At 39.2% G+C, this 25,139-nt stretch overlaps 3 protein-coding genes across 5 annotated transcripts in view; 1 reads left to right on the plus strand and 2 right to left on the minus strand.

Annotated features, from left to right (window-relative positions):
* Positions 1 to 25,139, minus strand: part of LOC131460377 (solute carrier family 2, facilitated glucose transporter member 11-like) — a 101,903-nt gene that overhangs the window by 2,436 nt on the left and 74,328 nt on the right. For 2 of the 3 annotated variants that reach the window (XM_058630805.1, XM_058630804.1), the window contains exons 2-8: positions 4,079 to 4,177; positions 3,696 to 3,878; positions 2,911 to 3,035; positions 2,699 to 2,828; positions 2,402 to 2,550; positions 1,034 to 1,221; positions 830 to 940 (exon numbers count right to left, since the gene is read on the minus strand). In XM_058630805.1, the coding sequence (XP_058486788.1) occupies positions 830 to 940; positions 1,034 to 1,221; positions 2,402 to 2,550; positions 2,699 to 2,828; positions 2,911 to 3,035; positions 3,696 to 3,878; positions 4,079 to 4,158 (966 nt within the window). In that variant the 5' untranslated portion in view covers positions 4,159 to 4,177. The remainder of the gene's footprint in view (positions 1 to 829; positions 941 to 1,033; positions 1,222 to 2,401; positions 2,551 to 2,698; positions 2,829 to 2,910; positions 3,036 to 3,695; positions 3,879 to 4,078; positions 4,178 to 25,139) is intronic. The other variant, XM_058630806.1, reaches the window with a different exon arrangement.
* Positions 7,144 to 15,313, minus strand: slc2a11a (solute carrier family 2 member 11a). Its single transcript, XM_058630801.1, has 12 exons — positions 15,233 to 15,313; positions 14,510 to 14,608; positions 13,767 to 13,927; positions 13,221 to 13,345; positions 12,959 to 13,088; positions 12,735 to 12,883; positions 12,103 to 12,290; positions 10,324 to 10,434; positions 9,427 to 9,528; positions 8,826 to 8,901; positions 8,089 to 8,216; positions 7,144 to 7,454 (listed from the first exon to the last, which is right to left on the minus strand). Exons 1-12 carry the CDS (start codon positions 15,254 to 15,256, stop codon positions 7,233 to 7,235), a joined length of 1,515 nt encoding a protein of 504 aa, XP_058486784.1. The 5' UTR covers positions 15,257 to 15,313; the 3' UTR covers positions 7,144 to 7,232.
* Positions 17,730 to 22,820, plus strand: tgfa (transforming growth factor, alpha). Its single transcript, XM_058631120.1, is given in 7 exon segments — positions 17,730 to 17,991; positions 19,167 to 19,328; positions 19,471 to 19,632; positions 21,416 to 21,530; positions 22,437 to 22,558; positions 22,561 to 22,586; positions 22,734 to 22,820. Coding segments are annotated over 7 exon segments (714 nt in total). The 5' UTR covers positions 17,730 to 17,951.

Raw genomic sequence — 25,139 nt, forward strand, 5'->3', positions numbered from 1 at the left:
ACATGTAGACACTGTACTTATCAAATAGAGAAGTACATGTATTACAGTTTAAAGTTTTTAAGTGGGTTTGACCTTGTAGGAGGTGACATATACTGTATGACTCGTATTTATTTATGTGTTTATGATCTACGCTTCTGAACAACATGCGGTTGTTGATCGCAGTTTTTATTTTTATTGATGATTTTATTGACCTATCACCTCCACACTCTCTTTTCTTTTACATCACAACTGAAGGAGGCACGACAGCTTCATAGCACTCGCAAAGTGAGACAGTACACAGTCAGAAGTTCACAGGGATCGAGTGACGTTCTTTGCTGGTGACTGGAAGTTGAAATGAACCTCTGGGCTTCTCACAAAGGTCAGTTTTGCTGTACTACACCAGCTTTTTTCAAACATTGGCAGGGGACAGCAGCTAAAAGCAGCTTTTTTTTTTTTTTTACAAATTTTTGATATTAGTAAAGTATTCTTTGTTATCCAAATGTATTTATTGTTTAAAACTTTCACTATTATAGTTATAATTGCACATTTCATATTTTTATTTGAAAATTGCTTTCTCCCAAAGCAATATTGAAGTTATTTGTATTACTAAAGCAAAAATGTTATTTGCACAACAGATTATTGAAAGAAAAGTGAAACGTTTCTTCTAATATTGGGTCAATAAATGTTACACTTCGTTACAATTTCGTGAGAGTCGCGGGGCCCCCGGTAAATTTCTTCCTCCAAAGGGGGGGCCCAACAAAAAAAGAGAGAGAGAACCACTGTACTACACTATGATAAGAAAGTGCTTGAATCTGGTGACGTCACAAACTAATCGTCTCATTCCACTTACACACAGAGTGACGGCAATGAGCTCCGTCGCTCCAAGACCTATGGCCAGGTAATGTCCCTGGTCCTTGGGCACTCCTGACTCACGGAAGATGTCAAAGGCGTAGAAGTAGAGCTGAAAACGTATAGTAGAGGAAGACGAGGAGCCATTTAAACGATTCACGAGGTTCATGCTGTGTCTTATGAAGGTTCGATAACATGAACATACTGCATTGATGCCGCAGAACTGAATCCCAGCACAGGGGACGGTGAGAGTCAGCAGCTGCCACCTCACACAGCGAGAGCTCAACACGTCCTTCACAGTCTTGGCCTTCTCCCCCCGTGAGCTCTCGCTCTCTTTCTGCATGTCGTCCAGCTCCAGCTTCAGGTCGTCCTCCTGCCATAGCCACTCTAAAGCTATCACAACACAATGTTCTATCATAGCACCCTCTATCCCTCCTGCTGTTGTTAATAGCAGCCTGACAAACCGGGTCTGGACCCCTCAGTTCTCTCTATTTCCAGCTCCCATTTCTTTCTATAATGCTGTAAAAAATGTTGTCATCTAATTAAAGGCCTTGCTGTTTAAAACCCCTTCTGATTCAGGTGAATCAGCATTCCCCTGAATCAGCATTCTTAATGTCAGGACTCTCAGGTCTGCTGACCAGCTGCTTCTAGTTGTCCTGGAAACGAGGTTGAAGATTAAATGGGATTGAGCCATTGCAGTGGCAGCAGCTCCCAAACTATGGAACAACAGATTACCACTCTACATTTACTGCCTTTTGTTTTTAAATCTCGTCTTAAACGCTCCTCTTTTCCTTGGCTTTTCACAGATTGTGAGGTGTTGCTGTCCAACTGGATGTAATTTAAACGTTCTGCTCTACAATACAAACACTTGTATTAACCCCTTATTTGAATTTTCTGTATATTTGTACATGTTTGTTTTGTTTATTGTTTCAGATCATCAAACTAATCACATAGTGCAAGTTAAAGGAACGGTGGGAGATCATTTCCTGTATTTTTAAGTCATGACATGGTGGCTCTGGTTCTGCTGGACTGGTAGTTTAACTTTATGTCTTTGTGAACTTTTTAGAGTATTTGTAATTGACAACACTCGTGCGCTGCATGTTTCAGATGGTTACCTGCTCCAACACACCTGATTCAAATAGCTCATTAACAAGCTCTGCAAAAGCCTGGTAATGAGGCTATTTATTTGAATCAGGTGTGTTGGAGTAAGGGAACTGTCTAAAACATGCAGGGCAGTGGGACTAGAGGACCAGGATTGAGAACCCCTGTGCTAGAGGCTACCATTAAATGCATCATTGGTATCCAAAAAACCGCGCAGTGCTCGTGAATCTGTGCTCTGGAGGCGTGGCTTCAGAGGTAAGTCTGAAGAAAGGAAACTTGGACTTTTGAATTCAGAATGTAGCCTGCTAAAAAAACAGTTTCTCCAGGATCTCCAACCCTACCTTCAACATTTTAACACGATAATTTCATTTACTGAAGGCAAAAGTTAAATCAAATCTACGTGGTCCAGTGTTGATTTGTCAAAGTGTCAGAGTAGACAAATGGATTTTACAAACGTGACCTCACCGCTCACCTCTTCTGCATCCTTCAGTGTCTCCTTTGTCAATGTAAAGGTATCGCGGAGCCTCGGGGAAGAACGGCAGCATCACAAACTGCAGGATGGCAGGAATGCCACTAACAGCCAAGAGATAAGGCCACATGTCTTCTGTTCCCATCATCTCCCTGAAGAGAGAGCGATGAGTCAGGAAGAAAAAGAGGCAGCAAATCCAAGAATCGTCACCTAGAGTACAGTAATTTTTCTTTGTTTTATGTTTATGTTATTTATTCACTCTATATTAGAATTCATTTCATAAGAGCATTATTTTCCTACTTGATGCCAATTATTTGACCCATAACTTTGCCAAAACCGATGAAGATGGAGCCGGTGAGAGTCAGGAAACCTCTCAGCTTCTTTGGCGAACTCTCCCCGAGATACATGAGGTGAACACTCAGGCCAAGACCTGTGGAAAAATAGACAACAAAAATGAATGAGGTGATTAGAAACACACACACACACACACCAGTCATGATATTTGAACATACCAACATTATATCCATAGAGAAATCTGCCCAGCAAGATCATCTCGAAGGATTTGGCCGTGCGGCTGAAGAGCATGAGCACAGCTGCGACCATCGCCACGACATTGTTGAACATCAGAGCTTTTTTCCTGAAAAATTGAAATGTGATCCATGAGAAAATTCTATTTTATTGCAACATTTAGTTAGTTAAACTCAATCTGTAACGTATCGTATCGGTTTAATGCTTGTATTCAAATCATTGATTGACAGTATAAGTGGATATTACTGTGACCTTTCTGTATTTTGTTTCTCTAAACTACTTTTTTAAATGTATGTTTTGCACCATTGCATCTTTTGGGAGAACAACTGAATTGCGATATCTCTCGTTTGTTCTGTGTGATGTTTTCACGTGTGTTTCTTAATGTTTATACTCAATAGTTATTCTTTGAATTAACTTAAATCAAATCTTATGAAATGGCTTTCTCTCAGCATTAAGTAATTCTGTGGGGCCAACTTGATATACTTGTGTTTGATCAACTTTATTTACTAGTGTAAACTTAGTTTACCCAAGCCCGTTAAACTAAGTAGTAAATTAACCCATATGAATAAATTGTGCTAGCCCTAATAACCTAAGTTTACCCAACCCAAGTAAAATACGTTCAAATAAAGCCACACAATTGTGTGAAAATCCTTTAAAGTTCTTTCAAAGACTTATTTTTTTGAGTGTGGGTGTGAGCTACAGAATAATTGAACAGTAAAAATAAGCACTTTTTATTCTTCAGACCAAAGAGAGCGGTTGTGTTCCTCACCGGCCGTAAGTGACAGGAAGGCTGCCGCTGTGAATGGCTCCGGTCCAGGCTCCAAGACTTAACACGGCCACGATGAAGGTCCAGATGAGCTTATTGGCTGATTCCTCCACGGGAACTTGGTACCTCAACATCCATGTGTAGTTCACAAAACTGTGAACATGCTGAGATAAGGCATAATGATCACTGTTATTTTGCATCTGTAAAAATAATACATCAATACAAGTTATTGGCCAAATTTGATGAAAAACTGTTATTTAACTGGGGCAGCAGCTTTTTAGTCCTCTTCTGTTTCATTTTATTCTGTGTACTTTATTTATTTAAAAATGGTTTTAATGTTATTCAGTATGTTGCTGCTGAATTGTCTTCTGTACTTTGCATCTTACCTCTTCCGGAGAAGCAATGACAGACACTTGAATCCCATACTGAAACGATCCACCGATTCCCAGCACCAGCGACAGCACATACAGCCTCCAATATTGCAGCTGAAACCATAAATCGCACAAATGACTGTAAAGTTAATCAGACATTATAAAAACAATCATTTACTGACAGTGACATAAACAATGCTCGGTACGTCATCACACTGTGCATTCTGCTCGATTACCAAGGTTTTATTTGATTGTAACAGCTTCACTCTGTCATAGATTCAAACAAACAAAACAATATCACTTGTTCGTAACTCAGACTATAATTAATTAATTAACATTTAGTTTAAATATTTATTTTTGAGGCTAAAATATTGTTAGAAATTGTTCAAATTTTCTTTTTTTTTAATTGTTGATTAGAATTAGAGTATTAGGGCCACGTGTAAAAAAAAATATTGAAAGGAAGAAAAAAAAATAGCAACATTCTGAGAATAAAATCTAAATTCTGACTTTCTTTAATCTCAGAATTCGACTTTTTCTTTAATCTCAGAATTCTGAGTATAATCTCAGAATTTTGACTTTTTCTTTAATCTCAGAATTCTGATTTTTTCTTTAATCTCAGAATTCGACTTTTTCTTTAATCTCAGAATTCTGAGTATAATCTCCGAATTTTGACTTTTTCTTTAATCTCAGAATTCTGATTTTTTCTTTAATCTCAGAATTTCCGACTATAATCTCATAATTCTGACTTTTTCTTTAATCTCAGAATTCCAACTATAATCTCCGAATTCTAATTTTTTCCTTTAATCTCAGAATTCTGGACTATAATCTCAGAATTCATGCCGTTTATTTTTTTTTCTTTCTTTCAATTTGTTTTTTTTTTTACATGTAATACTGTAACTAAGTATAGTTTTTCAGTTATTTGTTATTTTATAGCTTTCCTCCACATTTTTAATACTAGTAATTTGAGTGTTTTTCATTACATTGTCACTGACTATTGACTAGAGAATATATATTAAAGATTTTAAAACTGAAATGTTATACATTTTAAACATCTGTATTTTTAGAAATTAGCTACAAACAGGCCTTACATTTCTAAATATCTATTTCTTGCACTTTTTGAACACGATCACAAATACTGTACTGCAAACTATTTGGTGGATAAGTGAAGATTTTCAAATCTGTAATTAAGTATTCAAAAATACAGCTGAGTGGGTATTTTCTCCACCACCGTCCCTGTAACATAACATCAGTATCTTACCTTTTTCGATGCGCCCTCCATTTTTTTTTGCACTGGCTCTCCAGATGTTGACTGTACGGAGCCGAGGAGCAGCATATTTGAAGCTTCCCCCCGGAGGTTACACATCAATAGACTTTAGTTGTCCATTCATGTCGTACAGACCAAGATCGTCATGTTTTGACGTGGGCGACAAGGATGAGTACACGCTGCACTAGATTAAACCTGGTCAGTCTGGTTAATTCCTGTGGTTGTTGCATCTCTCCACTGGTTATACAGTGTTTCATTCTGTGAGGGGGGAGGAACAATTTAAAGACATGTCTAGCTGACAATTAGGTGTGAAGATGACCTAAATCAGACATTAGGCAGAGTTACCCTTTAAAATGCATGTCCAAAGTCTGGCCCGCAGGCCAATCACGGCCCTCTGTGAGATTTTTTATGGCCCACAGCCTCGGTTTTATAATCAATTCAACCGATGATAATAATAATAATCAACCAAGCTCAAGACCCAGACCAGAGGGTATTGAGACCAAGACAAGACCAAGATCAAGACAGACCATGTCAAGACCAAGGCGAGAAAAAACACACTAGTGTTGAAGTTACACCATAACTTGCATGAATTGAAGAACAGCAGCATACTGGGCTTCAGCCACGGTTTACATTCAATACATATTAGATGGTATTATTTCAACTACAGGCAGAACAATACCGAGACAGAGAGTATGTTATGTGAGCTCACTCACTGTAAATTGAGAGAGCTGAGTATTTTCTCAGGTGGTGTTTGGTATAAAAAAGTTTGAGAACCACATGTCTAATATAGACATGTTTCCATATCCATGTACGTACACGTGGAATTATAGCTGGTGGAGTGATAGTGTCGATACAATATAGACTTGGTACTTACTGATCATAGATCGCAAGGTCTGTATGTATCAAACAATATGGTGCAGATGGTTTTTGTCCCTGATGTTCAGATCAACAGACCATGAGATTATAGACGGATTAAATCAACCCTGAATCTTGACATCATTATCACCAATGTTGAAATACAGTGGTGTAAATAGGCTGAGCAAAGTCAGCTATACAGACTTTTCACAGGAGGCAGATTTTTTCCCAATAAGATAATTTGATCACTTATCATCCTCCTCTTCCTCATATATACTTCACAAATGACATAACCCTTATACCCTTATCCTGATGAATTTGCACATATACATTTAGATTTTTAAGTATTTTTATTATTGTATTGTGCATAAAAAATATCACAATTGCTTAATGAATGATTAATTCCTAGTATTTTAGGTCGTTTTATCGTATTTCTGGATGTTTTTGTTTTATATCCCATGCTCGTAAATGAACAAAGCTATTCCTTTTTTATGTGATGAATTTTGTATTGGTATTAAAGCAAAACTGTGAGGGGTGTAATCACAAGTTTAAAGGTTACCAATAAAGACAATTATGTAATCACTAATGTCCACAAAATTAGCAGTAAGGGGAGAAAAAACCCACCCTAAAAATACTTTAACAGTCTGTGTTTTGACACTCTGAAAAAGTAAAGATTTCCATTTTGCAATGTGACGTTATCTAATTGCTTTATTTTGTCTCCTATAAATAATCTGCCTGTGTAACTGTGTAAATACAAGACATGTTTATTCGATCACATTTACTTTATTAAAACATAAATGAATAACCTTCAAGTTCAACAAAAATAATTTTATTCATGTACACACAGTGGGTCAATGATTTCAGTTGATATTGAAAGCATTAAAGCTCCACCTCATAGTTCCATTTTCATAATAAGGCAGCGACAATGTTGCCTGTGGATGTAGTCGTGTTGCTTTCAGTGATATGAAAGTGAATAATCCAGTGACACCGCCTGACTGACGATGACTTCTTCCAGGGTCAGGGTCAGGGTCAGGAGAAGACACATGATCTCTAGATGGCCGTGGAAAGACTAACTTCACCCAGCTGATACTGAGCTTCAGTCTGAGAGTCTGGACACTTTTGGTCCTGGCCTTTGAAGTTGAGCTTGTGGAATTCACTTGTGATGACCGACAGAGACTTCCCCTTGGTCTCGGGCAGAAACAGGCCGACGTAGAGCGTGGATAACAGGCAGACCACTGCGAAAGGCACAAAACAGTACTGCTTCAGCTCGCTCTGGAAAGGAGATGCAGAGAAAAGCTGTCAGACTGATGTGAGACATGATTTAAATGATCACAGTCATTGATTTATCATTGGAAATGAGCATTGAATGCCAAAGATGAGGTGGTGAGCATCCTGAGGGACCGAGGAACATCACAAGTCTTTTTTGTTGCATGTGCTGCATGTTTGACCTCAGTCTTATCCTGATTAATTGGAAAATATTATTATTTAATTCCAGGTAATACCTTGCTAATGGGACTTACTATAGGTTACCATCAGTGCAATACCTTCAAATGAAAAATACCTAGCAATCAAAAGTGGTCATTAGCATATTATAAAGTAAATATTCATCCACTCTTTCTGTTTTGTCTCACACTTGTGATAATGCCTTTCAATTAATGCGGGGGACTTGTGTTACCTAATCCTTTCACGGCTCACTGCGGTAAAAAAAAAAAAGAGCCACTTTATTGTGTTCATTATGCATGAATGATGTAGGTGCTTGTTAAATATAATCCACTACATTATTATGGGCCCTTTGCATAATCTGTTGAGATACGAAAATGAATAACTGTTTGTTGACAAGTGGACAGATGGGTGGACAGTGAGTGTGTGTGTGTGTGTGGGGGAGGACAGGTTAATACACACTGACCACGAGGAATGGGAAAACCATTCCGGTGATGAAGAGGTTGATCCACATCATGGAGCCGGCAATCATGTAGGCAGCCGGCCGAGCGGCCTGATTGAAGATCTCTGTGGGCAGAATGCCCGTCACTCCAGCTGTGGAAAAAAGGTACTGATCAGCGACAGCTCAATCAAAATGTCATTATTTAACAACAACTTTAACCCTTTAGTGCTCACGCGGCACAGATCTGTGCCGCAGGTGCACCCATGGCAATCTGCCGTGAGAATAATACACAACTCCTTATATGGACATGTGTGTTTATAGGTCACATATTCAGGCTTCTTATGTGTTGAGTCAAAGTTATGATTCTATTTTATATCACATTTTTTAGGAGTGATTTAAAGTAGCAATAATTGTGCAGAAGTCACAAAAATAGAGCGTTTTTTCTTTGCTTTTTTGTTCATTAAAACGAGCCAAGTGAAGTTTGAACTGTGACGTATTTCCAAATTTCACAAATTCAATCCAATTTTAAACATTTTGAGTGCTTTTTGTGTTTATATAATTGGTGAAAATGACTTTTTGCCTAGGTTGTGCTGAAAAAAAGGATATAAGACACTCTATGTTGCACATTCTTATAGCCTCTGTATGTGTAAAGCAGCAGAACTTGAAGCCCACACCCGGTGCAAATATGTCAATCTTTCGTGAATCAGTGTGAAGGAAAAAAAACAAACAACTTCTTTTGTTTCCAAACAAGTTAAACCGACCTGGTCCCATGCCAAAGCTGAGAATGTAGGTGAAGATGCAGGTCATGCTCAGGTACGACATCCAGGATATGGAGTTCTGGTTCCATGTTGGCAGGAAAGACAAATATCCACACAGTATGAAACTCACAAAGAGGACAGTCTGATTTTCATTTATTGATCATATATAACCAACAAGTCTTTTAATTAGTTTATCTCTTTACATTATGGACATCCTTTTAGCAACTGAAACATTTGAAGCTTTTCCCCAAATGTTAAATAATGCCTGAATGTTGACTCATGATGCCTCCTAGTGGACAGACTGACACACTGAAAACTTTCTTCTTCTCTCTTTGTACCTGTGAGCTTTTTTTGTCCAATCAAACCAACTTTATTTGTAAAGCACTTTAAAACAACCACAGTGAACCAAACAAGTGCCGTACAGAAGAATAAACAAAACACACATTAAATAAAAGGCATAATAGCTCACAAGAGGTGATAAGATGCATCTAAAACAACTACAATTGTGTCCAGTTTATTACTCTTGAAGCTACAGTCTTACTCTATGAACAAGAAAGATAAGAGTGTTGTGCACGTGTGTGTGTGTGTGTGTGTGTTATATCACCTGAAAAGAAAGTGCGAGTGTGAAAACAACGGCCCAGACCGTCATGAGGATGAACCCTCCCATCAACATGAACCTGCGACCTTTGTATTCAACCAGCAGACTCTGAAAAACATCAAAAATACATACCATTTTTATTATTATTATTATTATTATTAATATTATTATTATCACTGAGACTTTATATTAAAATACATGGGATGCAGTGCAGAAAGGGACACATTAGAAACGTACTGTTAATGAACTAAAGGTCATTAAACATTTAGGAGGGATTATTGTATGAAGGTGCTTTAAAATAATAATAATAATGTCATGTTTGTAGCCTTTCCTATTTGCTTTAGGTCAGGGCCTTGCTTTATGGAGGCCCCATCTTGCGCTTCCATGTTTCTAGATGCAGAAACTTACTATACACAAAGACATTTTCATAAACCAAGAAAAGAACAGCGTATTAAGGGTAAGAAGGAGTGTTAACGTCGTTTCTGATATGAAAAATGTCATTGTAATTCCCTGATCCCTGAGCAGAGGAGTCCTGTGTTGGTTGCAGGCTGCAATCTCACCATAAGATGTCACTAATTCTCACGCAGTGGCTGATGTTATATGTGATACTCACTCCTCACAGTACGGGCAGACTTTGAACGTTGTCATTATGCTAAGCTAAACTGACAACCTCCAGCTTTATATCTAAAGCACAGACATGAAAGAAAGCGATTGTGCACATTTCCCCCCAGAAAGTGGAACTGTTTCTCTGAAATAACCGTAATAAAATAAAGTCATTGTTTCTATCCACAGTTTAGAAACAACACATGAAAAAGTGTTACCTCATAGTGACATGCCACGTGTTCCTAACAGAGATTAAGACATGTACATTTTAATCTGTGTTCAGTGACGACGGATACTTACACACATTATACACGCTGTTAATTCACACGAGCCGGTGCCGATGGTGATATACTGGATTTTATCATCGGCTATTCCGGCTTCTTTAAACACGTACGACGCATAGAAATAAATCTGGAAAAAAAACAAAATACAAAAGTACATGAAAGAACACGAGAGAGGGAGAGAGAGAGAGAGAGAGAGAGAGAGAGAGAGAGCTGCAGTTAAGCTGATTGAGCATTTTGTACATGGTAACTGTGTTAATACCCTGTCCCCTCTCTAAACCCAGCAAGTATGTGATTAGAAGAAGAAACTTAGGTTGGGTTTACTGCGAGCACTTCAGTCCTGACTGATGAGAGAGAGAGCAAACCATGTGAAAGATATACATATACTGTATATATATATGTATTATAATAATAATAATAATAATAATAATAATAATAAAAACGACACCATGTCGCACGTTAAAGTCAATGTTACTCAGAGTGTAGTATGGCGGGAGCTTGTGCTCCATCGCATGTGTGCATTATTAATATGAACGTAAAGAAAAACCAGACATAACACAAACTGCTGATGGATCCTCTCAAATTTCCAATCACTTGTTGTTGGACAGTGCAGATGGAAACTTTGTCCAGAAGAACACCTGACACTGGAGCTCAGTATCACTGACACCAATCTGCTCGGGTTACATAACTTTTTTTTTTTTTCCTCTACAGAGACACTCTAGGTATGAGTAATGTGGCACAATCTAGGTAATGAGTTTTATGCTAAATGGTCATGAAACAGCTACTGTACAAACACAGGGACTCGGGACTCAGCTGGTCCACCAACGAATGGAGAACAGATGGTTTGGAAGAAATATGATGAAATATGCCATCACTCAACAGAGGAGAGGTGGACAACGAGCATCCACCCACAATGCTGCCCTGAGCTCTCTTCCAAAAAAGGATCAACACTCACACAATAGAAGACTGTGTCTCTCAGGTGACCCCAATGACCCGCTTTCACACTCTCTCGCCAGGTAACGAGCAAACAGTACTCAAGGCACAGCTCAGGAGGAACAGTTAGGAAATAAAGGAATATATATGGACATCCTATATCCTATATCCTACATCCTATATTGGACAAAAGGATGTTGAAGGTAGAACTGCCAGGCAAGAGAAGACCACAGAGAGGATTCATGCTCAACACTTGCACTCCTCTCTCTGTAAGAGCGTTAAGTGCCTTGAGAGATTGTGTTTTCCAATTTGGGTGCAATACAAATAAAATCCGGGCCCCGGTTGGAACAAGGGCCTTTCTGCATGGAGTTTGCATGTTCTCCCCGTGTGTGCGTGGGTTCTCTCCGGGTTCTCCGGCTTCCTCCCACAGTCCAAAAACATGCAATGTGGGGATTAGGTAAATTGGACACTCTAAATTGACCGTGAGTGTGAGAGTGAATGGTTGTTTGTCTCTATCTGTGTGTGGCCCTGCGATGGACTGGCGAACCCCGCCTATTGCCCGATGTAGCTGAGATTGGCACAGCACCCCCCCGCAACCCTCTGGTGTAGGATAAAGCGGTAGATGATGACTGACTGACTGACAAATAAAATCCATCCATCCATCCGTCCATCTGGTACCAATCCCAGCTGACATAGGACAAAAGGCGGGGTACACTCTGGACAGGTCACCAGTCCATCACAGGGTAGCATTCACTCTCACACTCACACCTATGGCTAATTTAGAGTGTTCCAATTTGCCTCATTCTCAAAGCTGCATGTTTTTGGACTGTGGAAACATGACATGATAAATATTTCCGTGCCTTACCGAGTCATTGCCACAGAGCTGCATGGCACTGCTGATGATCATGACAGAGATGAGCTGCCAGCGAACAGAGCGATCACTGAAAAGCTCCCAGGGTCTTCTTGGCCTCATGCCTTTGGTTTCTGCCTGTTCCTGCAGAATTTCATTCAGCTCACTGCTCTGGACTTCACAGCCACGCAGACACCGCAGAGCTTCAATAAATAAAAAGTCATTTTTTTAAAAATTATTAGCCCCATAGTTTTTTTTAAAAAAATAGAAATATTTTCAGCAAAAGGTCTGTACCTCAAGTACAGTGAACGTCACTGACGTTTTCTCTTATTATTATGATTCTAAAATGAAGATTAACATTGAAAGAGAGAGAGGATGGTGATTGGTGATTAACTATTAGGTTATTGTAAGATATTAATCAGTATAAGACTAAGAACGACATTATTTCTCTCAGATATGTAGTAGAGTACAAGGCTAATGTGACATGAAACTGAAATACTCAAGTTAAAAATGAGTCAAATGTAAGTGGTTAGTTTATACATGACATTGACAGCAATGACATACTGGTAAATGACAAAAATGTAGTAGTGGGTGAGGGGTTTGGATTCATTAAGAACAAGAACACTGAGTGACACTGTAGCACCCACCTTTAATACAAGCCTCCTTGTCGCCCTTGTCAATGAGCAGGTATCTGGGACTTTCTGGAAACCACGGCAAGGTCAGGAGCTGAATGAGGCCAGGGATGGCGTTACTGGCAAGAAGGTACTCCCAACACGGCTCACTACCCAAAACCTCTCTGCAAATAAATGAAATAATAAATATAAACCAGCATCACTAATGGCATCTTTTATTTACTCATATATTTGCATACTTGATTCCCACCACTTGTCCCAACATGACACCAAAAGCGGCGAAAACAGCCGACGACAGTGAGGCAGCCCCCCGCAGGTGCTTTGGTGCACTTTCTCCAAAGTACATGGGCTGCACGTTCATGCTGATTCCTGAACAAACAAACAGGGAATTTCTATCAATTCATGTTTTTCTGCTTTTCCATGGACATATGCAGTTCTCTTCAGTCTGCTGCAGTGTGTGGGGTAAAAAAAACAGTATATCTCCTGACATGATGGACGTACCACAATTTATTCCAACGAGGACACGTGAGATGATGATCATCTCAAAAGATTTGGCGGCTCTGCTCGTCACGGCTAAGAGCGCGCCAGCCATGAGGAAAATGTTGTTCAGCAGCAGGCATTTCTTCCTTTCACAGGGAACACAATTATTAACAATTAAGATTTCTTAGGACAGCATTGATGAAATACAGTATGATGGACCCTCATCTCATCTGTCAATCCAAAGAGAACTAATATCCCCAAAAACTGAACTTTATTTTTCTGTTTGAGTGAGTTATGGTGAAACAACAGTAACCAACTTTAAAGCTTTGGTGTCAGAAAAAGGCCATTTAATGGGTGTGTGTGCAAAAATGTGCAATATTCGTTATGTGCAAAGTGGATTAAAGTGCAATTACTGTCTGTGCAGTTTCTGTCATTGAATCAGGAACAGTTGGTAGTTGTTTAGTAAAAGCCAGTTGTTGTTTTTGTGTTTTTTATGTCCACAGTAGCGGAACCAGATTTTAAAACATCAATGTGTACACTTCTGCATCTTATATCTTATATTATTACCTCCCAAAGCGTATGGTCATAGGTCCTGCAATAAGAGCCCCAGCGAATCCCCCCAGTGAGAAGATGGAGACGATGATTGTCCACACCAGCGTCACTTGGTAGTCCTGCAACTGGATGTCCCAGCGCTCCAGGACTGTCGCGTTGACAAACGTCTGAATAAACTTATTATAAGAGAAGACAGTTTCCAAACCAACTGGTTAACCAATTGCACACGCACACACACACACAAATGTAAACACAACAAGTTAAAACTTACTCTCATTACCTCTACTATGATGCTCTGTGCATTCCATTCATAATTCATTTTTCTGTGTGTAACCACGAATGGATTCCTCTGCTATATTCTCAATAATCACATAACATTTCTGTGTTTTATTGTGAAGGTGTGAGATTATCTGGAGTAAATCGAACAGATTTAATCCTACAGTATATGCACACACAAATTATGTGTAATCATGTCTGCACAGGTTGTGCAGGCAATATAATAACACTGATGTGTAGAGGTTATTGGGTACACTAAGATTAACACAGCTAGGGAGTGAGTTGCAATGCTATATTAATCGTGTAAATATGTCACACAATTGAAGTGAAACCATGAATTGTTGGGTGCACACAGTATAAAAATGCTACCTGAACTGATATCTTTGAGCCTCAAAAGAGCTTTGGAAGAAATGACGTGTATTTAACTAAAACAACCTTGTCAGTAACTGTGGGAAATCTGAAGAACTGGACTCAACACGTACAGTTGCAGGTGCATTCATAATAGCGAGGTTGTAGCCGTACTGAAGAGTTCCTCCTGTGCCTGCGGCGAGAACCATCAGCACCAGGTTCAGAGAACTGCCCTGTTCACACAATCACAAAAGACACACATGAAGTCTTTTGTTTTTTTTAAATCAGATTATATACATGTATACATGTATATACACACACATATACATCTTTTAATATGAAGCATATTGTCTTGTTGTACTTGACCAATGTAAGGTCATGTGTAAAATAAAACCATATCACACGACAAAGATAGTACATTCACCTGCCAGTTTATAAGGTACACCTGTGTAACTGCTTTTTAATGCAAATATCTCATCAGCCAATGGTTGAAATGCTTTGTGGATGTTGGAGGTCAAATGCAGCCAATGTATAAATATGATGCCACCAGTAAGTTATGGGAAATAATGACTTATTTTTAACTAAACATATTATCACAACTTTAGCACATTTAACTTAAAAACGTGTCCAAGTGTTCAACATTAAATTAAGTCATAAAACAAAATGAAACACTTGACTTGCATTAAATAATACAGGTTACAGAGTCAGTTTTAAAAACAATCTTGAAATGAGTTCCAGTGTATTCTGTCAAGCTGAAGCCCAGACCAGCTCCTTCAGTCACTTTATCCTGTGTACAGTATCTAGATACATGTATATGTATCTGCAGAGAAAACAAAAAAGAGTCTGAGCATATTTACCTTCTGTGCAGGAGAGTGTGACATTGTTAATCAAAGGTGTTAAACTAAGGGGGGAAAGTAACGGACGGCAGCAAAGCGCTCTCATCCAACTGCCCCCGTCAGCTCAGTCAAGCACCGGCACGAGCCTGCGCTGTGCGTAAAGTACCGTTAGGTCTCCTGTGATTGGCTGAGTTTGTGCAACGACCCTGTTACGCGCAAGTGTTGATGTGTGACCCTGCGCGAGCTCTTCAAATATCAGCGCAATGGGTTACTGAGGAGGAGGAGGAGGAGGAGGAGGAGGAGAAGAAGAAAGTAGCTGTGCGTCAAGACTAACAACACATGCTGTATCCATGCGTCAGTGAGGCGAGCGAGGTTGTGATAAGTCACTGTTCAGGTGGTTAACTCGGTATTCTCAGAACTCTTTGAATTGTTTGAATGGATCCGGGTACAGAGTACAGTATATATTAGAATATACAAGACAAAGACAAATAAAGTGAAAGGAACTTTATTTTAGAACATTTTGGAACAGTGTTTCCCAATCCTGGAAGAAATCTCTGACAGAGATGTGCAGCACCTTTGAGTCCTTTCACCATCTGGTAGGGGTGAAAGAAAGAAAGGACAAAGAGAGAGGAGAGAAAGAATGAGATGGTGAAATCATAGAACAATAGGAAAGAATTCACAAGATTTGTTTTTTAAATTGATTGGGTCTGGGCTTATTGGAGCTGTCACCGAAGAATCTCCATCTCCCCTGTGTTTTTTAAGTCGTGATCTCTGCCCGAGCACGAGCAGCAGCTGGTCCTCACACTGTTAAACATTTCACTGCTCATTTAGATTTAGATTTAACTCTAGTTCAAGTTAATATGTCACTGTATATTCACCAGTTACAGTTAAGAAAATAATGAATTTAAATTCATGTTCGGACACACACCACACCACAAACACTGACCTCCAATACACATATATACAGTATATATATATACACTGTTGTAGAATGCACACAATAAGCACCATACAAACTGAAACAATAAAACTATTAAGTTTCTCTACTGCGCTAAATTATAAGATAATAATGTAAGATTTGGCATTGTTGATACTGTACATAATTTATTGTATTACTATCATAATTATTATTATAATAATAATAATTATTATTATTATTTGTAGTAGTAGTAGTAGTAGTAGCAGCAGCAGCAGTAGTAGTAGTAGTAGTAGTATATTTCTAGCCAATTATCATTAACTTTCAAGACATGTGTCTTTGTTTTACCTCAGCTGTTTGTGTCCAGCAGATGGCGCTGCTGTGATGTGGTTGCAGGTTTTCTCTTTTTCCTCCAATGGAGGAAAGAGCTCAACAATAGATAGTTGTTCAAAACAAACAGAGACAAAACAAAGAGTCAGTGAGCTCATGATTATTTTCAACTATAGATGACCTTCTTTTTTAAAATGACAAAGCTACAGATTAAGGAAACAAGATTAACAACAACAACAACAACAAAACTAGTCCTCTGGTGCTCTGGAAGTGTTTGAACGATGAATGAACAAATGGACCAGAAAACCTCCTCCTTTATTGAGGATGAAAAATTACAAATCTATCAATAAATAAATGAATAAATAAATAAATATCATATTTAATAAATAATAGTACATAGGCATAGCACCCCCTGCAACCCTCATATGGAGGATAAAGCGGTAAAAGGGTGGATGGCTGGATAATAATATGGTCTGGGGTATGATGAGCAGCCAGAACCTGGCTAAGACTGTAGATCTGTTTTGTTAGTGTTTTTGTACAGGTGAATAAAGATTTGTAATTTTTGTTCATCTTCCATACGTAAATCAACAAATCCCAATAAAGTCGTTTTTCATCATTTATAAGAACATGAACAGGCGCAGACAGGATCCTATTGACACCAGTACAACAACTGATGATTATCAGTATGACTTATTTTTTTTCAGGGTCTGTTTTTATATGATTTTTGTCAGGGTCTGGGGACATCGTCTCAATATGTGGGACAAAGGGAAGCAAATGCTGTGCGGTCCTACACAAACAGGGACACCTGGTCATCCTAACTCATCATCTTTTTTCCTCCAAATGGGAAGTCATTTAGATAAACATGACATCAGGCTCTATTAAAGAAGACCTGAAACTAGTGATTGAGGTGCTTTTTAAAGTAAAAGTTATTTTTGCATCCAGCAGAGTCGCCCCCTGGTGGCTATCATATATACGTATATAATATATAAACGTATATATATATATATATATATATATATATACGTTTGCTTCCTGGTTGGCTTCAACCATCAAACCATCAAACCAGAACACTCTGTCCACTTTCTATGTTTGTGTGTCTGCCTCACCAGAGTTTGAGGAACCTTTATTTTTATTCCCTCTATGCATCTTTTTAATTGCACTTTCTTTTTAATGTGTCAATGAAACGATGCCCCGCCCCTTATCTCCTTCTCCGCCTGTGATTGGATTACACGAGTTTCCTCAATTGAACAAACACAGTGTGAGACGCTGGTTCATCTGCTGGAGAAGAGAAAACAGACACTCACGTCTTTACCTGAAGACATTTAAACTGTCACGTGTCTGTGTTCGGCCTGTTGTGTCATTTGATGTTTTTTTTTGTTTTGTTTTGTTTTTTTCTTGTGTGCTTCTGTCCTAATGACCTGTCTCACAACACACGCCTGTGTTTCAGTGAATCTGCCACTCGAGTTTCTTTAGTTTCATCCTCACGTCGCCAGGATGACACGGATTTTCTGGGACGCAATTTTCCTCATAAGCGGTGAGTGACTGATTTCAGATTAATACATCAATGAGTGAGGAGGATTATTATTATTATTATACTTATTATTATTATTATAATACTTATTATTATTATTATTATTATTATTATTATCATGAGTTGAGGTTTTCTCACCACTGATCCCTGATGATTGTGTTATTCTGGAAAGTAAAATCACAATAATACTTTTAAAAAGCCATTTTTACTCTTGGCTTTCGACCCCAGTATGAGACGTTGGTTTTATCTTTTTTTATATATAGTTTTATTGTATATTATATATTTATTGTATTGTGTTGTTTTTATACTTTCTACAGTAGGCCTATTTTATTGTTTATTCTTAGGTCTATTAGGTCTTATGTTTTTATGTTGTTTTTGGGTTAGGGTTATTTATCTCTGATGTACATCTTTATAAATAAAGTTGGATAAATACTTTCAAGTCAGTTAATATCAATATATTTATTTTGCTTTGAGTGAAAGTTGAATAAACCAGTTCCTTTTATTGATTTATTATTGAGGCTGGATTTTTATTTACACATCTAAGATAAAACATTTAAAGAGATAGCTCTATCTCAGAGTGTGTTGTACAGAGAAGCTTTTGTTATATTGCGACTAAAGAAAGTAATGTCACAGTATATAATGTTATTGCATTATTTTACAGTCAGTCAGTGCTGGTGTTATTTGTATTAATATTTGTGGTTAGTGTTGTTTTTCCACCTATTCTGTTGATGCAGGAATGTTTGTGTATTGTAAGAGAAATTAATTAATATTTCTTTTTTTAATTCAGTCCAACTACGACGACTGCTGCTACTACAGTAGATATTTGTGGTTGCATGTCTTCACGGGAGCTGCTGTTATTTATAGTGCTTGGGTTTCATCCTTTTAGTGGATTCTTGACCCGTTTACTATTGTTGGGCACCAGCTACTCAGTGAAAACACTGATATCACATTGAAAACTGGGTCACACGATCACAGCAGCCCTCTCAGGTTGTTCCATCATAATAGTGATGATATTTGACACCTGGTGTCATCTGATGGGGGTCACTACATTCCTACAGGTACTTTTTGTGTATCAGTGGCACTCAATGGTGTTTACTGTGACCTTTGTTATAATATTTCCACACACATCAGGATTTTGGGACATACTCTAAAATACAGATATCTCTGTCTCTCTTCAGGTTCCCTCTTTACGTTTGGAGCGGGGCCGAACAATTCAACAATCCAAACTCCCATTTCCTTCAATACAAACTCTGTTGTCGCTCCAAACACATCAATAAGCAACTCTGCGGCGAGTGTCGGTGCAACCCTCGCGACTGCGACTGACGTCCATCCAGATAAAAGTGAGTCTCTGTGTAACAGGAGACGGTTGTCGCTGTGTTTGTGTGTTTGATGTCGTTGTATTTCTGCAGGCGATTGTAATTCTACACTTCAGACTGTACAATATGTTCACAGCTGTGTGTGTGTGTGTGTGTGTGTGTGCAGATTCCCTCTTTACATTTGGAGAAGGTCGGACTGATTCGTCACTCATCACTTCTGGCGTTCCCATCCATGCAAATGACTCCAGCAGCAGCAGCAGCAGCACCAGTGGTTCCACGACCACAACCACTGTGGCTACTACTACCACAAGCACCCCCCCACTTAAGAGTATGTTTAAGCCTCACTTCTACCAAGCACTTTAGTTCAGATCAGTTCAGTTTGGTGTGTTGCTATTGCCAAATGAACCAATCCGTACCATCCCTCTTCTTGGCACCCTTCTGTTGGTGCAGGGTACCAATGACCTTGAGTTCAAGGTCATCGGTGACGCAAGTCTCAAGAATCAACATCACTTTGCTCAAGCTTTAGTGCTCACGTGGCACGGATCTGTGCCACAGGTGCACCCATGGTAAATTTGCTGTGGGAATATTACACAACTCCTTATATGGACATCCTGAAGGTGTGTGTTTATATGCGTTGTTGTAGTAGTCAAATTTATGATTCATTTTACATCGCATTTGTGGAGAAGTCATATGAAGTCATATGAAAGAGAGCATTTTTCTTTTCTTTTTGTTCATAAAACCGAGACAACTGAACTTTGAAATTGCCAAATTTTACAAATTCAATCTGATTTTAAACATTTTGAGTACTTTTTGCTCAGGTGTGTTTATGTAGTTGGTGAAAAATCATCAGATTGTCTAGGTTGTGCTGAAAAAAAGGATATAAGACACTCTATGTTGCACATTCTTATAGCCTCTGTATAAGCTGTATGATTAAACATAGTAATGGAAAAAAAGCAGCTGAAATGCTCCGTGTTCTAAGGGTTAAGACAACGTGTGCCAGTCTCGCCACAGTTTTGCCTTCACGGCACCAGCTCCTTAAGTCTCCCGCTGAGCTGCGGGGCACACACACATGTGACACATGTTATGCAGACACTGCGGCGCACACTGATAATTGATCCTCTCAGCGTGAGTGAACGCTGCAATTGTGGTAAATCAAAGATTGCTACAGCTGAAAGGCATATTCAGCTATTTCACAAAAGCTGCACCTTTCGGTATTGTTACCGTGTAAAGGGCACCTTAGTCGCCCCAAGGGCTGGGTTCTGTTTCAGTGATCTCCTCATTCTTCTGCCAAAATCACATGAGACGACAGAGGGCTTGGTAGGCAGATGCCTCGGGGACAACAGAGGGCTTTTCACTGATTCTGAAAGAAGACAATGCACGCAGGCTGCGATCCAGCAGCCCATTTACCGTTGGAATGGAGTGTGTGACGGAGGCTGCTATGCAGCTATCTTGTCTGCATGTTCATCCTCCTTCTCACCCCGAAAGCCACACTGTGGCGTCTGTTTCAGCCCCTGCTGGAACACTGACACTTGTTTGGGTCACTTATATAGGAATTTGAGTGACTGTACAGCATGTGTGTGTGTGTGTGAAGAAATGTTTTTGTTTCGTCTGGGTGGTTCATTTAATCAGATACATTTGTCCTGTCATTCTGTTTGTCAGAGTGAAAAACTGATTGACGTCGATGAATCCACAGCCAGGCTTTCATTTCTGCTGAAGAATAAATATCCGTACAGGGCTGTGTTCTCTCCTGAGGCCCCTGATGGGCAGAGGTTTTTTTTTTTTTTTTGTTTAATGCCACACTGGGAGTTTTATGTGACCTTTTCTTGAGTCTAATTGTCCCTCCCAAGATACACAGAGAGATGTAAGCCATCACAAATCCGCACGCAACGGACAACAAAGGACTTTAGTCGATGGTGTGGATGGCGTGGGTCTCGGCTTTGGGATTTAGGGCATGTTTCAGGACTCTGTCAAGCTTAGGTCTATTCTTAGATTTATTATATTCACCTGTATCATGTTCTGCAGAGTAGTGGCCGCCCAGCTACAGACAAATAACTTGTTTCGTACTGATTTTAAGTATATTGATGGCTACGCTTTTCTCTACATCTCTACAGAGTTTGTGGCGGCGGCTGTTCGATCTCATTTCGACGACTGTCCGGACTCCCACCGCCATTTCTGCTTCCACGGTACATGTCGCTTCCTGATACTGGAGGGGACGCTCGCATGTGTGTAAGTCAGTACTTGCTGAAATAATTCAACCTGTAACCTGAAATAATTTGCATTGTTACATTTAAACAATGAAACATTTAGCAGACACTTTTATCCAAAGCGACTTACAAAAGAGGAATAAGCTACATAGAAGAAGTCTTGGAAAGAAATCCACTAGATAGGAACAGTGGACTTACAGAAGGTGAGAGTGCAGAAGTGGATCCTAGTGCAGAAGGAGATCATGCAGGGGAGGGGGGTAAGGTAAGTGTTAGGACAGAAGATGCTCTTGGAAGAGTTGGGTCTTCAAGAGCTTCTTGAAGTAGCTAGGTCGGTAGGTCATCCCACCAACTTGGAACGACACATGAAAAGTGTCTGGATTGTCTTGTGCGGGGTGTTGGCACTGCCAGATGACAATCTGATGATGAAAAGAGTGCTTAAAAGACTGAAACATGGTAATGGTCACTTCAGAGCATGAAGGTTCCAGGTTTGAATCCAGGTTCAGGAGCTTGTTATGTGGATTTTGCATGTTATAAATGGATGGAGCAAAATACTGGAATTCACATTCGTAAAAACCGAAGATCTAAATCACTGAAAACAGAAGTAGAAAGAAAAAGAAAAAGAAATGGCATATTGTATTTTGACATTATTGTAAAAATTCAATCAAACTAACAATTTTGTCATTTTATTTTGAAAATTGTACCATGTAACATGATCATTTTACATCTTCATCATATCTTAATAGGCTTAATTACCCTTGGTTGTAGCCCATAATAATATGTATTGTCATGAGGTGATGGTTTTTACTTCATCAGTGTGTCATTTTTGCTCATCGGTTATTTCAAATGTTTTAAATCGACTCTAAGGGATGAGCCATATCATGAAACACTGTCACTCTGACTCCTCTCACTCGCCTCCTCCGTGTTGCAGGTGTCATCCAGGATTCATCGGGATGAGGTGTGAACACGCCGACCTCCTTGCCGTCGTAGCAACTAACCACAGACAGCAGACGGTTGCCACAGTGCTGGTGTTGTGTGTTATTGGGTGTGTTCTCGTCATGGTGTTGTGTACACTGTTACAGTGAGTATCAAGCACATTTTTTTTTTTCCATTTTATAACAATAGGGCTGGAGTTCCTTTGAGCAAGGTACCTAATCTGCATGGATTGGGTTAATTGGACACTCTAGTGTCTGGATAAATGCTGACTTTATTACATTTTTTCCTGAAGTTGCTGGTTGCGGCAGGACTGTCGAAGGCGGCGCTACGCACATCACTACATCCAGGACAAGCACGAAGCTTCCCGTTATCCTTCTGAGAGTGGTAATTATACTAAAAAAATATAATAAAATATGTGCTTTCCTATTCTATGTAACAGCAATTAGTGACGCAAGCTGTATGAATGTTGATGATATTTTTGTAGTGGTTTGGGGAGACTTAAGAGCTCTGTATTCAGAACAACAAAAACCCTTAGAACACAGAGCATTTTTTCATTACTATTAGAATGTGCAATAAAGAGTGTCTTATATTCTTGTTTTTCAGCACAACCTAGGCAATCTGATGGAAAAAAAAGTACTCAAAATGTTTAAAATCGGACTGAATTTGTGAAATTTGGAGAGACATCACAGTTCAAAGTTCACTTGGCTCGTTTTTATGAACAAAAAGAAAAGAAAAACGCTCTAATTTTGTGACTTCTGCACAATTATTGCTACTTTATGTCACTACTAAAAATGTGATATAAAATGAATCATAACTTTGACTCAACAACACATAAGAGGCCTGAATATGTGACCTGCTGTATGTGAGTTTTCATGGCAGCGTGACCAAGTGGGACCTAAGTGGATTTATTCAGACTGATCATGTTCAGTAACAAAGAAATGAAAACCTTAATCAGACATTTCGTATCTTCTGGATTAGACCATTTTTTAAAAATATTTGTCTTAATGATTTTCTTGAAGACAAACGACTAATCTGTGCATGTTTTTCCCCTTTCAGTGGTTTGAGACGGCGTCTTGCAGAAATGTGAGCTGCTCACGTTTTGGCGTGTTTAGTTTACCTCATGAGTCTGACCTGCACACCCTCAGGATCGCGTCCAATGTGGTTTTCACATGTTCTGCTCAAGAAGAAGCTGGAGCTTTATCTTCAGTGTGGCTGAGGTGGACCTCCTCCTTGTTGAGGGAGGGTAAATGTACCGTGACCTTTTCTTTCTTTTCTACAGTGACTTTTGTGGACCGCAGCAACAAACTTTGATTCTACTGCAGTCTGTCTGTGTAAAGCTCTGAGGATGAAGCTGCTACCGAATCCCTCACGCGAGAGCTCTATTACTAGTTATGGCATGAACTAGAGGACGTATCAGAAATGATCTACAAGGCAACTTGGTTGCCGTGTTGTGTGGATGTTTCACTGAAGGACAACAACAATTCATCAACTTAAGTCAGAAGACGCCGGTTCCTAATTTTGTCTTTTAATGTCTTCGCACAAACTTTCAGAGGAACTCTTCGAGCACAGAGGACACTTTTTAAGAACATGGGGGGAAACTGATACTTTTTAGTGTCTGTTTTTAAAAGGAAAATACTTCACTTCAACTGACAGGAGTAGGAACTGAAAGCGGACTGAGGAATGGATTAAAAACCCTGGATATACAAGGACATCCATCAATAATTAAACACAAAAGTTGCACCTGAACATTGTCCCAGTATGGGTTTGGACATGCAGAGAAGAAACAGGAGTTATTTTAAACGACTGGACGACGACTAAGCTAGAGTATCTGTCAGTTTTAGTGTTTTTTTTATTCCTGATCTGCACTTAAACATGTTCATGCATCAGAGGTTTGTTTTTTTTTACTCGCAAACTATAACTGTACTAACACACGCACATCCACGGTGGCTGCAAACGGCACGTAAGAAAAAACGGCACTCAAGCGTCCGCGTAATGAAGGAGGCTTCTAACTTTGCCTGAATGAGCACTGGCGGGGAGGAGGGGAGCACATGGTGTGTACACATCTTACCTCCAAGCACGTGTTCACTTAAACACAGTCAACGGACACAACACAATATATATATTTTTATCCCTTCTTAAATCTCAGTTGTTATAGTATTGCCTGTACTTTAAATTTTAAAATCAGAAAAAAAAGCCTCTGAACGTTTAAAACTAATTCTTACAAAAGTGGAATCATTGGGGATGAAATAAGAACTGATAGAGATGTAAAAAAATAATTAAACCGCGACATTAAGGGGTTAGTGTATTTACGCCATAAGACTCTGATGTGACGATTATGCTTTTGTTTGTTTACATTCAAAAATATACTGAAAAATGTACCGTGTATATAAGTCGATGTGTTGTCACTATTGGAAAAAACCTCTGTTACCTGCATTTATTTGTTTTCCTTAACAGACTTTTGTATTTTTTATTTATGCACATATTAAATATCATTCATCTCACGTATGTGATTCGTTGCGTGGCGACCTTTTCACCTCTGAGGCGCCTCATTTTTCCTTCTGCCCTCCTGTTTTTCCTCTTCCACTGAGAATGTCCATGTGAAACCGTGAAACCATGAAACCTCAGGCACACATGAACAAAGCGCTGAACTCCTGAGTGCTTTTCTCCCCGGCCGTGTGGCCAGTTCACAGAATTTATA

Source organism: Solea solea, chromosome 6, assembly GCF_958295425.1.
Source record: "Solea solea chromosome 6, fSolSol10.1, whole genome shotgun sequence".
NCBI classification, from domain to species: Eukaryota; Metazoa; Chordata; class Actinopteri; order Pleuronectiformes; family Soleidae; genus Solea; species Solea solea.